The following is a 15,769-nucleotide window of genomic DNA, read 5'->3' on the forward strand; positions in this document are numbered from 1 at the left end:
ACTTTGAGTGGAGCTCAAAGCTGGCAGCAGCAGGCGCGAAGCTTGGCTTCCTCCATCATTGGGGCAACCAAGCCTCCTGCTTGCTCCAGCTCCGTGGCTGCCGGCCGCCATCTTGGTTGGGTTAATTTTCATATAGTTGCTCTGATTGGCTGGTGGGCGTGGCTTAAGGCATAGTGAAGGTATGGTCAATTTGCATGTTTGTATTTTATTAGTGTAGATGGCATAATAATATGTATATAAGTAAACTAACAACTTGTTTTTCTTAACAGCAATAACAATAATTATAATCCAAATTATTTTTTCAAACCAGTATTTGAATACTGGCCATATGACTCAAACAGAACCATATCCAACCTTATATTTTCCAGGAAAATTTTCCCAGAGAGGTAAAATATTAACTTCTGAATGATGCACAGGCAAATACTTTTTTTTAGTTGAATGACTGCTTCTTCACTTGAAGTTGCTAAGGCTTTCTGAGCACCTTTGAAGCTGACTTCTGAAAGACCAAAACCATCTTTAGGTATTTAACATGTATGTGTTTAATTGGGGTATTATCACCTCATCTGTGAAGTTGAAAGACAATAGGATTCTACCTACCTTTAGGTCCTTGGTGTTAAAGACAAACACAACACACACACAATCAAATAACAAAACATATATGAGTCATCTCTCTTCAGTTTAATTACTAAACTTTCTATACTTTGGGTTTCACAAAATCAGGTCCAGGTCCACTCATTATCCATTTCTTCTGCAAATTTTCAGAATTGACTCAACTTATTTTTTAATTCTAATTGGCATCATTGTCTTAGAAACACAGCAATTTCTTATGAGAGATTGTGAAAACAACCATAAACCAACATTTTTTGGACAGAACTGCATTTGAGACATATACAAATATGCAGGGTTTCGTTGGTTTTTTTAAACAAAACCATGCACAGGGCAGTGTCTTCAGCAGATATTAACATCAGTCCTCTCTATAGCCCCTTTGCTGAACTGTGGCATGCTTGGAGTATAAGCCATATAGCTATCTGTGAGCCATTTCCTTCCTGCACTGGGCCACACTGCACCTCCATCATCTCTTTTGCCTCCTCACGAGCCAGATTTTTATTTTTATTTTTTATTTTTAAATATATTTTATTGATTTTTTTACAGAGAGGAAGGGAGATAGAGAGCTAGAAACATCGATGAGAGAGAAACATCGATCAGCTGCCTCCTGCACATCTCCTACTGTGGATGTGCCCGCAACCCAGGTACATGCCCTTGACCGGAATCGAACCTGGGACCCTTCAGTCCGCAGACCGACACTCTATCCACTGAGCCAAACCGGTTTCGGCCACGAGCCAGATTTTTAATGAGCATGACTTGCTCTGTTGTGGTTATTTATAATAATTTTAATAAGATCAGCCTACATGTTAATATTGGGAAGGCTCACAGATTAAGATGTACTTATTTCCCTTAATTTAATTTTCTGTCTCCTTAAACTTCTATATCCATGATACAAAAAAAAAAAAAAGAATGGATTTTGGTTGTATGATGACCAATTTTGTTTTTAATTGGCCTTTGGGATAGAAGTTGTTTAAAAGTCTTTGAAAATCTAAAGGAATTCCATTCACTGGGCCCCTTCTTTCACACACATATTTATCCCCCTCACATAAACCTGATTTCCTTCTGTGGCTCTATCCAGAAATAGTGTGTGTGCTTTTAAGTGTTTAGTGGTGCTGCCCTTATCATAACCTCTTCTCAGAAATGAGACCAAATTAGGAATCCAGGATTTGGTAGAGTGGCCCTTTATAGACACTGCTCCTCACCCACCGCCTAAGACAGGTCCTGGAGCCTTGTGTGTGTTCGTGGTTTTCAGTCCTGCGCATAAATATCTTGGTGAGGGTTTGGCTCCATCACTAATGCAATTCAGTGACTGGGGAGCCACAATTGCTGTAAACATGACTCAAGAGCTGCCTGTTTAATGTAATCGTCTGACTCTGAAATCAGGTGTGCAGAGGGGCCAAAGGTTACAAGTAAATGAGCTAAAGAGAAATGGATGCCAAACTCAGATCTGGTTCAAACGCACTGAGAACAGTCTTTATACTTAAGTAGTTTTCGACCCACTTCTTCCCACCCCCCCACTTTAAATTACAGTTATGGAGTAGAACTTTCTCTAGCCTCCTCCTTGGAAGAGATTCAGGCAAAGCATCCATTCAGTCTGCAGGGTTCCCAGGAACAGCAGAAAACGAGGCCTCGGTCACCAGGAAGACAGACGCAGGGCGTGCGGGTGAGTGGGCGTGTTGTTTACTCTTTCTGGGTGGCTGGTGAACGGGCATGTGTGGAAGAAAGGAGCTGGGTTGGTGTGTGCTGTAAACGTTTTCTGAGCTGGTGAGGGAGTGACTACTGATCCCTGCTGCTTAGTGAGTGAGTCACGGGCCTGAGGGCAGAGCCTGCTACAGGGCGGGGCCCAGTCTGGCCCACAAAGTCCTCCAGGAGCACCACTGAACAGATAAATATTTTCCTGGCAGTTATCTGAGCATTTCAGAGAAGCAATTACCTCTGAACAATGCAAATGGAAATTCAGGGGGGTGGGAGTCAGATCAGATTATGGCACTGCATGAGATGGACCACAGACCGAGGGGTTCCTGGACACCAGGAAGTTCAGACTCTTCCGGAAAGGGTGGCTGAGGGTGAGGGACCATGGGTACCATGGTAGAGTCCACAAGTCCAGCAAGAAAGACTTCCGCCCGAGAAGCAGTCTCAGGGAGAAAAGGGAAATGCAGGAGGCAAAGAAAGGTTAGAGCCTTCAATGGGACTCACACAGCCAGTTCTAGTGTTTTCTATTGAGATCAGCTTGTGGTGGGGATGAGAAATTCATCCCCTGTTGGAGGCGACAGTGGAATCTGGAGAAAGGAGATGGTTTGCCTAAAGTCACACAGCCAGTTAGTTATAAACTACAGGTTACAGCAGCCTGGTGTTCACATCTAGGGCTTAAGGGGATAATCTGCTGAGTTTGTTGAAGGTGACTTGCCATAAATTGTAAAGATTGAGTCAACGCAATGTGGATAGGCAGATTATTTCTGAGAGCATGGGAGGAGCAGGTGGCAAGACTTGTGGAATTGTTAATAAGCAGGTTTTGGTGATAGAATTGAGCTGGGCCAGGCAACCAACTGGAAATAAAGATAGGGTGTGGTTTGGCCTCAACTCGGGAGCGTATGTGCATAAACATGTGTGTGCACATGTGTGAGTGTGTGTGAAGAGGTGGCTGTTTAGCTTTTAGGGTGGGGAGGACTAGAGCATCTCTACTAGAAGACTGGGCTTCCTCCTTGAAATACAGCAATGCAGGCATTAACAAATAAAAGTGGAGAAAAGGGGAAAGAGGAATTTTCTAGTTGAAAACCAAGGAAAATGAGTGTGTATATTTTTTTAAAACTTTGACCGTAGTCCTTTAAATTGGTTTGGGGACAATTTTTAGTGCACTGCGTATGAAAATGTACTCGATTTCACCAATTCAAATAATTATTATAGAAAGTAACAGAAAAGCCTAACCAAGATGAATAAGTAAGAAGGTATAATGAAGAAGTGGATAAAATGGAATGCTTAGAAAGAGTAAAGGCTTATTGTTGCTGATCGTTCAGAAGGGATCCCATATTCCCAACAGGCTGCTGGGATATGATGGGGTGAGGGTGCCAGTCTAGGGAGGACACATGGCATAGAATTCAGTGGAAGGGGCCACATGAGTAGCAACAGGGTGAAAGTGAACTGGGAAGGACCCAGGAATCTCCAGGGGTGGAAACTCCATTCCCAGATAATGAAAACCTATGGCAGGAGGAATGTACCTGAGGCAAGTAGACCAGAGTGATGACACGAAGAAGCAGATAAAGTGGGAAAGTTACAAACGCAGGCGCCAAAATGCTGAGGCAGAAACAACACTTCTAGACTTCCATTGCTTGTAAGTCATACTCCCAGATGCCTGGGCTCTGAAACAAGGAGTCAGTTTGACATTCTCTCCTCTCCACCCACACAATCAGGTTCTGCTGATTTTTTCGTAGTTCACCGAGATTGCTTCCCTCTGTTTCCCTTCCACTATTTTAGTCTCAATAGCTCACACCTGGGCACTGGAGACTTCCCCAAGGGCATGCCTTCTCCCATCCTTTCACCTGCCGTCTTTCTGTAGGAGTGTTATCCGGATCTCAGCTTTGACTGTCTCCTCTTTACCCCTATCACAGTGGTTCTCAACCTTAGCTGCACATTAGAATCACCTGGGAATCTTTTTAAAATCCTGATTTCTGGGCCGCATCCTCTGGAAATTCTGTTTCTTTGTTACTAATGTTGTGGCCCCACCCCATAACAAAGAAACAGAATTTCCGGAGGATGAGGCCCAGAAATCAGGATTTTAAAAAGAGTCCCAGGTGATTCTGATGTGTAGCCAAGGTTGAGAACCACTGCCCTATCATCTACCAGGTAAGACTGGTCACAGCTGTACCCCATCTAGCCATCCAGCCCCCTCCATCTGCCTCTTTCTTGTTGCTCCTACGTCCACTTCACTTCCCCCTTGGCCTGTTCTTTCTATACATTCCAATCCCTTTCCAGCTCTGCAACATGGACCCTCCTGTTCACTGCTCTTCTCGCCCTCTCCTGTCTCACACAATGTTCCTGTTTCTTTTAAATCAAACTAAACAGTGCTGTGTTATTTATTTATTTTTAAATACATTTTTATTGATTTCAGAGAGGAAGGGAGAGGGAGATAGAAACATCAATGATGAGAGGGGATCATTGATGGGTTGCCTCCTGTACACCCCCTACTGGGGATCACGCCCCCAACCCTGGCATGTGCCCTGACCGGGAATTAAAATGTGACCTCCTGGGTAATAGGTCAGGGTTCAACCACTGAGCCACGCCGGCTGAGTGTGTTATTTAAACACAGACCTAGGGTCTATGGAGGATTCTAAATCTAATCTAGATTGCACCTATTGTTTTACTACACTCAGCCCCACCTTCTTACCTTCTTTGTCATCTCCCTCTAAAACTATCAAAATATACTGCTTGAAGTTGGCACCTTCTGACCAATACTTGTTTCTTTTGCAACTTTGGGCAAATACTTAAACCTCTCTGAGTCACATGAATACTACCTTATAAGAAAAATTTTTTTTAAAATGCCATATAGATTTGTCATGAAATGAAATGACCTACTAGAGAGCTACATACACAATAAATTATAAATAAATTATTACCATCATAATTAATATTTTGCCTGAGGACCAATTTCTGGGAAAAGTATTTCAGTTCCTCATGGTCTTGTAAACATACAAACACACAGAATTGGCTGTCATAAGTACACATGCACCTATTAAGGCTTGTCCAGTTTCTTAAGTGATATATTCAGGAAGCAAGACTCCTCTGTCTGTATTTGGTGATGTGGAAAATAAACTCAAAAGACTTTTATCTTGACTTGGTTAAGGCATTTTTAGGAAATCATATAAACCTCCGTACCTCCTCTGTAAATTAGGATAATTATATCTAATTTGCACAATTACTTGTCCACCTTCCTCTCCAGACCTTGACCCCATGGGGCTTGATCCCTCCCCATCTGACAGCCCTTCCAGCTCTTCATCTGCACCCCAGTCTTTCCTCATCAGTCTCAGCAGCCCCTTTCTCCCACCCCATTCTCCTCATCTTATTTGGTGTTTCCACGAGTCTCTTCCAAGACTTTTCTTTATGCCAGGCGCTCTGCCTGAGCAATCTGGTGTGGTCTCTTGACCTCAATTAGCATTTTCTACGCTGAAGAGGCCCCACAGACCTACTTCCATGTTGTTCTCACTAGATGTGTCCACACAGATAACTACAGGAACTTCCGCTCAACATACAGAGTGGTCTACCTTCCCCAAATCGGCTTTATCCCATTATTTCCTTTCTCAATTAACAGCATTTCTTAGTTACCAAAGTGTCCATCTTCTTTCCTTTCTCTTCAATTCCTTTCAATGAACTTTCATCCTATTAACTGAGCCTGACTCTTTAAGTATTTCTCCAATCTGCCCTATTCTCTCTCCATCATCTCTCACTTAGACTCAAACCGTAGCCCTATCTTGTTTCCCAGCTTCCTCTAAGCCTCTGGTCATATTTTCCATCTGTCTGTCTAAAACAAATTTGAACAAGATATGCCCACACCTTAAACCTGCCAGTGCTTCTCAGATCTTCTACTACAGCCTTCCCACTGGCCTTATCTATACAAATCCAGCCACTCCGAACCCCTCCTTAATCATCTTTCCAGTCTCAGTGGCCTCACACTCACTGTGCCTTCTGCCTGAAGTATCCTTTCTTTCCTGCTCTGCTTATCTTAATTCGGTTCTTCCTGTAGGAGTGATGCCTCAGACTCCAGCATTCTGTTCCAGCAGACATGGCTGCCCACCTTTGGAACCTTGGTCACACTTGGTTCTTGGGGCTGACCCTGCACAGCTCTGCCCTCCTGCAGTCTAACTGGGCACTTGTGGCCAGACTCCTGGACAAGACTGTCGGTTCCCTGCAAGCCGGAAAGACCTTTCATTTATCTGTGTTCACCCGGGACTGTAGATCCTGTAGATCCCACTGAATGCCGAAACATGCAGCTGCCTTTATTTCTGAGGACTTGGCGATGAAACTCAAATGAGAGGGTATTTTTGAAAGAACAGTGTGAACCAAACCACAAATATAAAAACCATAAATCTCTCTCTGAACTAAAGTAACACCACTTCTGGGTGAATGAAAATGATGTACTTCCCGGAAATCAGACTTATTCTTAATTCATAAAAACCGTTTAGGACTTGGAGTGGAATCAATAGAAGCCAAATTGTATTTTGCTTCCTGTTTTTCTGTGCTCCGTTTATGCAAATGATGTTAAAATAGGTGTTTAAAAATAACTTCTAATGGACTATCTCAGTAATATGTAGCTAACAGGAACAGAAAATATAATAGGAATCCAATAGATTTTACAGCATTTTTTAGACACATGTGGAGCCTGGATGGAGGGTTATAATGGCAGGAGGGAGGGGAGTCTTCTATGAACTGGGTTCACACCATGATCCAGCTGCTCAGGAGCCTGAACTGCAAAAAGCTGAGCCAGATACAGAGGCCGGCTCCTAGACAACCTCTGTTTGGATCAAGATGTTAGCATGGATGTAGAGTCCTTAGCAAAGTGCTACAACCAGCGTTGCCAGATTTAGCATACATAAAAATACAGGACACTCCACTATTGTAGGAAGCATGCTTATACTAAAAAAGGATTTGTTTATCTGCAGCTCAAATATAACGACATCATACATTTTATCTGGTAAGCTACAATCCAAATGACTTTAATATCTTTGAATCTGAAGTTAGTGGCTCTAGGGCTTTTGGAAGAATTAGCATGGGCTTTCTTACTGCAAACTAGTGGTTTTCGACCTGTGTGCTGCAAGAATTTTTAAAGCATGCAATACCTGACTAGTCTGGGGCACTGACCCTTTTTCCCTTAGATTGTCAAATAAAGAAATGACAACAGCCAACACAATAGCTGTCCAGTATGAAAGAATCAAGATTAAACGAATTTTTTGACAGATTGGCAAATAATGTTTTTTTAGTGTGCCGCAGAATCTTAGTCATTAGTTTACATGCGCCATGAGATGAAAAAGGTTGAAAATTGCTGCTGTAAACCACCAGTTTAAGGCCACAGAGAAACTGGTGGTGGATTGCCATCTGGTGGAAACATTGTGACAGTGAAAACTTAAACTAGATGGGGGAGACATTTTTTCCCGGAGTCTGCAAGGAAGGATTCTGCTCTGGTCAATGGCAAAGCCCTGAGCTCGCACTGTTGAGAGGATGATGACATCAAGAGGATGTGTATTTTCCAATAATCAGCATTTAGAGGTCCAGAATGCCCCCCAATGCAGTGGGCTCTGTGGGACTATCCGATGTGGGGTGCTAACTATATATAAGAGCATCCTCTTCTTAGCGCCCCCCCGCCCCCCACCTGCCAAAAAAAAATGCTTTGGAGAGACTGACCCTGAAATATGCTTGGGCTTTTTTTGTAACCCTGTCCCTCCAGAGTCCAAATCCCAGAGAGCATGGTTTAATAGCAGGAGTGAAGACAAGGCCCCAAATGCCCAGTTTCTCCTCCAGCAGGAGAGACAGGACAGGGAGAATGCCAGCTGCACTTGATCACGCCCAGTGGCAACCTCACCTGGGACTGGAGCTCAGTGTGTGAGGGGGAGACGGTAATGACAGAGAGAAACCAACAGCACACTCGTTTACTGCTTACAATGAACACTCTGGCTCATGTGTCTGGCCAGGAAAGGAAACAACACAAGCTGATACAGAGTTCCAAAGTGGTACCGGCCATCACCTTCAGGGCCGACACCGTACAGAGGTGTGGAGATTCGGGTAGAGCCAGCCCCTCCCTCCTCACACCAGCGCCCAGCAAGATGAGCTCACACAGGAGCACGTCCGACTTGCACCCCAGTCGACACAGCCCCCCGTCTTTCCTAATGCTTCTGCCGCCATCTCCCTGATGGCGCCCCAACCCCTCCACCCAGCGGCCTGTCTGACATGTGGCCCCAGGACTAGGGGCCGTGGCTGTTTCTGTCCTCCTCTCGGGCCTCCTCGGGTGCCAAATGCTGCTCCACAGTGGCCCTGGGCTGCTCACTGGGGGCCTTGCTGGGTAAGGGCCCAGCTCCTGGCCTGGCCCCGTCAGGCAGCCGGCTGGGCCCTGGAGAAGGCTGTCTGCTCACAGGGTGAGCATAGGGAGCCGGAAACAGATCGGAAAAGTAGCCGTCCCCTCCTGAGGGGTGCCCCAGAGCTTGGGGACAGAAGGGACCAGGGAAGGGCAGTTCTGGCAAGCAAGGGTCATTCCAGGGCACTGTGCCTGTGGGGTCAAAGAACATAGGAGTAATTAGACAGGACTGAGACACCAGCCACAGTTCAGCATGTGCTGTGAACGTCCGCCTCCTCCGACACACAGGCTAGGACCCCACGCAAGTCTAGGGGGCAAACTGGCACCAGGAGCTCCCCTGAGGACCAGGCATGTTCCAGACCCGGGCCTGGACACAGTGCACTGTGCCAGCAAGGAGACCCAAACCCGCCGGCCACTCTTCCCCTTCTCCTGGAATTTAGTCATCAGATGGCTGCTTCCAGGTTCTCAGAGGCCCAGCGGCCCAACAGAACACTCGTATTAGCCGCCAGCTACTCTGCGCCAGGCACGGCCCTCATGTTATTCCTCCTCTTCATCAGGTGCCTCCATGATATGGGAATCATATTCCCATTTCAGAGCCCAGGAACCTGAGGCCCAGGAGAGTTGCAAACTGCTGAACTGGACTTCAAATTTTGGTTTTCCTAACTCCAAAGCTCTATGGCTGACTCTCTCTCTGCTCGGCAGCCTCTGAGAAACTTGAGGAAACAGACCCCCGTGGCAAGAAAAAAGCTTCCCTCGCACCACGCCCTGCCCCAGCCTCCCCGGTGGTGAGGCCTCTGTCCCTTCTCACCTTCCTCAGTCACCAAGGGAACCTTCCCTTCCAGCCCGAACTCACCCATGCTCCCAGCAGGCGGCTGCAGCAGGCCCTGCCCTGCCAGGGGCGCTGAGAAGTAGCCCTGCGAGGTCCCCCCATTGGGGCCGTAAGGTGGAGGGAAGAAAGCGTCTTCTGGCAGCGGGGGCGTCAGTGAGCTGGGCGTGGAGAAGGGGAAGGGATGCAGATAGGAAAACTGGGGCTGAGGCTGTTGGAAAAGCTGGGTCTGCGGAGCCTGGGAGACCTGGAACAGCCCCGGCTGGTTGCTCAGCTGGTAATCCTGGGGTTCCAGCTCTTCCAGGTATGAGCAGGTAGGGGGTGGGGTGACACTGTGGGGACAGGGAAGCATTTGTGAGGGTCCGGGGCCTCCTCATTCTGACCACACAGTAAGCCAGTGCCTTCTCCTCACCCCTCTCCCCACCTCCAGGCCCCACCTGCCGCCACCTCCTCTTCCTCTGCCTGCTCCCAGCTTCTCGCCTCATTCCTGCTCTAATGCTGAGATATCCTACCCTTTCCACCCCTTTCACCCGCTTCACATTTACTGCTGCTTGCTCCTCTCGGCTAACCCTTTGCCATCCCAAGCCCCTCTCTGCTCTGAAACCCTTCCCAAGATAACTCAGTGGCCACCCCCACTGGTTCCATACCTTGTCCCCCAGGACCCACAGGAGCCATCTCTGTGGCTGCTGTCACTGCCAAGTGTGTCCATCAGCAGAGGCATCAGTTGGGGGGTGTGGGCAGAGCCGAGGGGGAAGGGAAGGTTGGCCCTTTGGACAGGCGGGGGGCTGAAGAGTGGTGGGGTCACTGCCACCCTCTGAGCACCCTCGCTCTGTTGGGTTGGGGCCAGAGTCTGGTCAGATGTCAGAAGCATGGGGGGCTCTAGGAGCAGAAGACACGAGGGTTGTGAAGGTAAGAGAATGGGGAGGCAGACTTGGGGTTGCTGGAAGGTAGACGCGCAGGACAGCAGAGGGCTTTGGGCCACTCCCATGCCTACCAAGAAAGCCCCTCTGTCTTCACTGTCTTCCTGTCATCCTTTCCCACCCCCCAGATAATCCTCAGAAGGGGGTCAGCTCACCTGGCAGTGTGCATAGAGGGGGCTCCTGAGGGAAGGCACCAGGCTCCGGGTCCATGGGCACAGCAGGCGGCAGCTCAGCAGCAGAGCTGGAGGCAGACAGAGTGAAGGTTGTACTTTGAATGGTCCCTGGACATAGATTGGGGCCTCGGTGCCAGGAAAGGGACAGACCCTGCCTCCCTCCAAGGCACTGGCCACTGCCCCATCCCATGCAGCCAAAGCCCCTAAATGTTAGCCAGCAGCTCCAGCCTCAACGCCCAGACTTTGAGACCCAGGTCCCAGCTTGGACCCCGCTTCCCACCTCCGGGGATGACCCAGCAGGAGGAGGAACTCACCTGTCCTGGCCGCTGGCAGGGGCTGGACCTGCAGGACTGTCCTTGTCCTTCTTCCCATTCAGTTTCTCCACTTTTCGCCACTTTGCCCGGCGATTCTGGAACCACACCTGTAGGGAGAGACACTAGAAGAGCCTGAGGAAGGGGCAGAGGCTCAGCCGGTCCTGACTATCCCGTGAGGAGCTGCCTCACCGCTGAGCTGCAGATGCCGCCTCTGAGGCTGGTGTCATAGAAGGTCCCTCTAGTAGCCTTTCCCCTTCTCGCTTTCTAGGCCACAGCGATGTGGACACGCAAGAACACAGCCCTAAGAGCTGTAACCTCGGCCCGAGCCAGAGGTGCTGCGCACCTGCCTGCTGTCCAGAGGCCCAGCGTGGATTCTCCTCCACCCGTCCCTGCCCAGCCCCCTTTACCATGATGCGCTGGGGGGTGACCCCCACTGTCTGGGCAATCTCCCGGCGCTTGTCACCGTCAGGGTAGTGGTCTGCTTGGAATATCCTTTCCAGCTCCTCCAGCTGGTCTGGAAGAAGGAGAAACTCCCATGAATACAAACCCCAGGGATGTGGCAGGAGAGGAGGATGCCTGCCAGATGGGACCACCGGCCCAGCCCAGGGCTCCCGAGTCTCTCAACTGTTTCCCACTGGGCCGGGCCTCCTCTTCTCGGGCTTTGTGGGTGGGGACTAACCTTTCCAACCTGTTTTCAATTTCACTTTCTGATGCACCCCCAGCCCTGATAGGCCGTGGCCCCGCCACAGGCCAAGGGGGTCCAGGACAGGCAATGTGCAAGCAAACCACCCTCCAGTCTCCCGGGCCATGTTCCCTGCTGAGCGCACCTTTCCCAGAGATGACACCAGACCCCAGGCTGACTCTCACCTTCAGGGACTCACCTGAGCGGTACAGGGTTCGAGTCTTTTTCCGCACTTGGCAGGTCACTTCTAGGGGCTTCTTTTGGTCTGTGTTTTGGCTGTTCTGGGCCAACGTGCTGAGGAGGTTGGCCAGGTGGCAGGGCCCCCGGCCTGACCCACAGGGCACTGGGTTGTTGGTGTCACGGGCTGAGTTAGTGACTCGGGGAGGTGACATGGAGACTGGACCCATGGCGACAGACTTTTTCTGCTTCCTGGAGCCGGGAGCGAAGGACCTCTTCCCTGCCTTGGCCTCTCTCCTGGGGACGGAACACCCGTCTCCCTGAGGCTGGGGGCGGGGCGGGACCAGAGTTCTGTCTTTGTGGACAGAGCCCAGTGGCTGGCATGCTCCCCTGGCGTCAGGGGCTTTGGGTGGCGTCTTCTCTCCCAGGACAGCGCAGGAGAGGGGCGGCTCCCCACGTGGGACATCCTGAGTGGTGGGGGCTGGACTCCGTGGTGGTCCTTCCTTCTCCGACCCCGCAGCCAGGGGCTTGCCTCCACCTTCCTGGCCTGTGGGGAATGAGCACTGTAACTGGTTTCTGGTTTGAGCTTAAGCTTGAATTTGTCCATGTACAGAATTAGCTCCAGGCATAGCTTCCTAACCTGGCTATTGTGAGGATTGAAGTAGAGGAGCCACTGCTTTGAAGAGTCTAGAAAACTCTAAGGGGCCTTGGCTCATCTACACAGATGGTAGAGGGTATCCTAATGGGGGGACTAACTTCCTGTGAGCGTCCTGCTAGTTTCCTGCCACCTGGAAGGTGAGTTTGAAGGACAGGCATCTGTTCAGCGTTTCTAAGGGACAGATGTTGGGGTTGGGGTAGACTAAAACGAGCTTTTGTTCCTGCCGTAGATCCAGACATTGTGGCTTAGAGCAGGGCCAGGGCGGCATTGGATGGCCGCCTGAAGCCCAGGCAAGGACAGCAAAGGAGACGACAGGAACGACCCCCTCACCTTCCACAGAAGTCACTCTGCCCTGCCAGCTCTCCTCACGGCTATCCGCACCCCTGCCCTTCCCCGGAAGCGGAACCTCACACAGGGGACCAGGCCCGGGCCGCTGTCCTTACACAAGGGAGGGAGGGTGACCCTGCTGACACTCTCCAAGCCCTGTCCTGAGCTCTGACTTCTCCGGGTGCACCAGGCCCTGTGCTAGCACCTTCCATAGATTAGTGGCATCTGATCCCTGCGAGGGAGGCACTGTCCACATCTCCTTCTAACACGGAAACACGGACAAGAAAGGTGAGTCATTTGCCCAGATCACAGGGCAAGTGCTCCTAATCCCCAAGCACAGTCCTCCCGCCCACCAAACCCTCGCCCCACCACATCCCCATTACTCAGAACCCCCAGAATCCTCCACTCAAGATGCTGCTTCATCGTTTCCAAATAAATTGGAATATTTACAAATGCATACTAACTAGTGACTTGGTGCTATTGTTATTCTAACGAAATTGCATGAGGTAGAATGTCTTAAGGAATGACTTTCCGGGAGTGTGTGTAGTAAGATGGGCCAAGGTGCTTTGTCACAGTTTCCTGAGTGCACATGGGCCTGCCCCACAGGAGGGACCTGCAGCTGGTGGAGCATGGACAGGCCTCTACGGGGGTGAAGGGGCAAGGCTGGGTGGGGGAGGCAGAGCTGGTAGCCTAGCTCACCTGGTATATAGTAGGTGCTCAATAAATGCCACGCATCAGATAAGAAAAGTGGCGGATGTTGGGACCTAGACTAGAAGTCCTAGGACTCCGGCCCTGACTTTTCTCCACGTGTAGAGAGATGGGGACCTCGGACCGGGTGGAGTGGGGCCCAGCCCGTGGCCTGCCCAAGCCCTAGAAGAGCCTCCTAAGGTGGGTGGTGGGCCAGCACCCCCAGCCCGCCCCCGCGCCCCGGCTCACCCCGCGGTTCCCGGCGGGGCTCCTTGGTGGGTTCCATGGCCTGGACTCCGCGGTGGGGCCGGCGGGCTGCACAGGCGCGGCCTAATGAAGCCTCCCGGGGCAGACAGGTGTGCGGAGCGCGCACGGGCGCCAGGGAGCCCGAGCCTGCGCCCCTCAGCCGGCCGCTGGGGGAGGCCATGCTGGATCCCGGTGCGCGGGCAGCTGCAGGGCTGGGAGGCCCGCAGGGCTGGGCCGCGCCGCCCACTCGGCACCGAAGCCAGGTGCGGCCTCGTGCGGCGCCCCTCCCTCGTGGATTTAGAGCTCCACGCGGGGGCGGGGGCGGGGGCGCGGGCGGACCGGAGCGGGCTGCGGGGTCGGTGAGACTCGCCCTCGGATGCTAGGGACGGGCCGGGGCCGCCGACACCCTGCGCGGGCCTTGGTAATGGACTTGGTCGTGGCTTGAGTGCTGGACACAGAGCGCCCTTCCCTGTGAACTGTGAAGGCGGCCGCTGGAGCCACTCAGCAGAGGACCCCCAACGCTGGGCGGCCCCTCCAGGTTCTCCACGGCTCAGGCTTCATGAGGCCCCAAGATCCTGCGAGGCCCGTGCTACAAGGTAGGCCGGCGGTGGCGGCGCGGGGCGCACTGCGGAGCACAGGTGCGCGCGGTGAACCCGACGGAGGCGCGCGGTGCTCAGGTTTCGCTTTCGTGCGGCTACACCCGTGTCAGTTTTATTCTTGGAGAATGAAGGGGAGTTTCATAATGGAGACCTCACAGGGGAGGCCTTTATGATTGCCCCTGCATGGAACGTCCCTCGCCTTCTTTGTAAAATGGTTTCAGATTTAAAATTCGGATTGCCTTTCTTATGTCTGCTCTTCGGTGGGAGGTGCTGGCCAGACTGAAACCGGTGCTTGCAGCTGGGGAGTGGGGCGGCCAGCGGGGAAGTCAGGTGTTTTGCTTTGGACACGGCGGGATCGATGCTAGAATCACCTGGTGGTACATTTTCCTGCGCCTTAAACTCCTCGGAGGGGCTCCGCCTGTGTGGGGACTTTGGGCAGAGTTGTGGGAGAGCTTTAGTTCTTTCTGAAACAAAACATTTAAACGGATTAATTTGTGACAATATAATCAAAAGCTCAGGCTTCTGATGTTTCATTTGACCCCGGTAATACCCGCTGGTAAAGGAGGGGTTTAGAAACGGGGCCCAGTTCCTCGGCTAGAAACCAAGCGTTCTAGGCCGTGAGCAAGGAGCGGCCTAGCACTTTCTGTGTGAAGAATCAGGACCAGGTGATGGCGACGTGGTTGTAAACGGAACACAATAGTCTGCTTCCTGAACATTTATAGGACACCTACCGCCCGCCAGGCACCGAGCATAAATCACCTCACCGCCTGCAGCAGCTCACTGCGGGGAGGTTAGAAATGTAACACCAGTGGGCCATGTCAGTGCAGTGTGGTCGGTGCTGAGCTAGAAGGATGCATAGCTCAGAAGGGACACTGAGGAGCAGGAACCTCTGGTGGGCCAGCCTGAGGGCCAGGGGGACAGGAGAGTCCTTGGAGAGGACGACACAGGAGGATGAGTTGCAGGTTAAAAGCACAGCCGGGTTAAATGCCAGACCAAGCTCCCCGCCTGGGATAGGAGCCTCCCAAGGTCTGGTTCCTTCTTTGAAGCCTCAGCTCACCTCCCCCTACGCCCAAACATTCCAGTTTCCTTGTCTCTTTTACTCAAGTGTTTCTCAATGAGTGTTCCCCAAAACCCCTGGAATAGCATTTCTTAAGGAATTTGTTAAAAATGTGGCTTCCAGGCCCCATCCCCAGAAATGTTAATTGGTAGGTCCAGAGAGGAACCCAGAAATGGGCATTGTAACAAGTCCCTCAGGTGATTTTTATTGACTTTGCAGAAACAAAGCTGATTAAAACCAGCCGGGAATGGGAGGTTGGGAGTGGATGGTGGGGGCCTGTGTAGGGGAAGGAATGACCTTTTGTCCTTCATTGAGGTGTCTGCTGCCACAAACAGGGCACAATTAACTTCTTAGATTATCCTACCGCATTCAATAAGAATAAATCATTCTTGCCCTGGCCAGTGTTGCTGAGTGATTCGAGCGTCAGCTTCCCCACTGAAG

General features: G+C 50.9%; 2 protein-coding genes and 1 long non-coding RNA gene across 3 annotated transcripts in view; 1 reads left to right on the forward strand and 2 right to left on the reverse strand.

Moving 5' to 3' along the window:
* Positions 1-2,290: 2,290 nt before the first annotated feature.
* Positions 2,291-7,578, forward strand: LOC106698159. The gene is made up of 2 exons (XR_002830695.1): positions 2,291-3,934; positions 6,341-7,578. It is a non-coding gene; the product is annotated as an uncharacterized LOC106698159 (long non-coding RNA).
* A 577-nt stretch (positions 7,579-8,155) lies between these two features.
* Positions 8,156-13,807, reverse strand: NOBOX (NOBOX oogenesis homeobox). Its single transcript, XM_006094775.3, has 8 exons — positions 13,676-13,807; positions 11,777-12,301; positions 11,166-11,409; positions 10,896-11,003; positions 10,564-10,649; positions 10,136-10,367; positions 9,516-9,820; positions 8,156-8,854 (listed from the first exon to the last, which is right to left on the reverse strand). Exons 1-8 carry the CDS (start codon positions 13,710-13,712, stop codon positions 8,553-8,555), a joined length of 1,839 nt encoding a protein of 612 aa, XP_006094837.2. The 5' UTR covers positions 13,713-13,807; the 3' UTR covers positions 8,156-8,552.
* A 198-nt stretch (positions 13,808-14,005) lies between these two features.
* The window catches only part of TPK1 (thiamin pyrophosphokinase 1), a 276,645-nt gene continuing 274,881 nt past the window's right edge, over positions 14,006-15,769 (reverse strand). The window contains exon 8 of the mRNA XM_023758885.1: positions 14,006-14,735. Within this exon, the coding sequence (XP_023614653.1) occupies positions 14,410-14,735 (326 nt within the window). The 3' untranslated portion in view covers positions 14,006-14,409. The remainder of the gene's footprint in view (positions 14,736-15,769) is intronic.

This window comes from Myotis lucifugus, unplaced genomic scaffold, assembly GCF_000147115.1.
Source record: "Myotis lucifugus unplaced genomic scaffold, Myoluc2.0 scaffold_141, whole genome shotgun sequence".
Lineage (NCBI taxonomy): Eukaryota > Metazoa > Chordata > Mammalia > Chiroptera > Vespertilionidae > Myotis > Myotis lucifugus.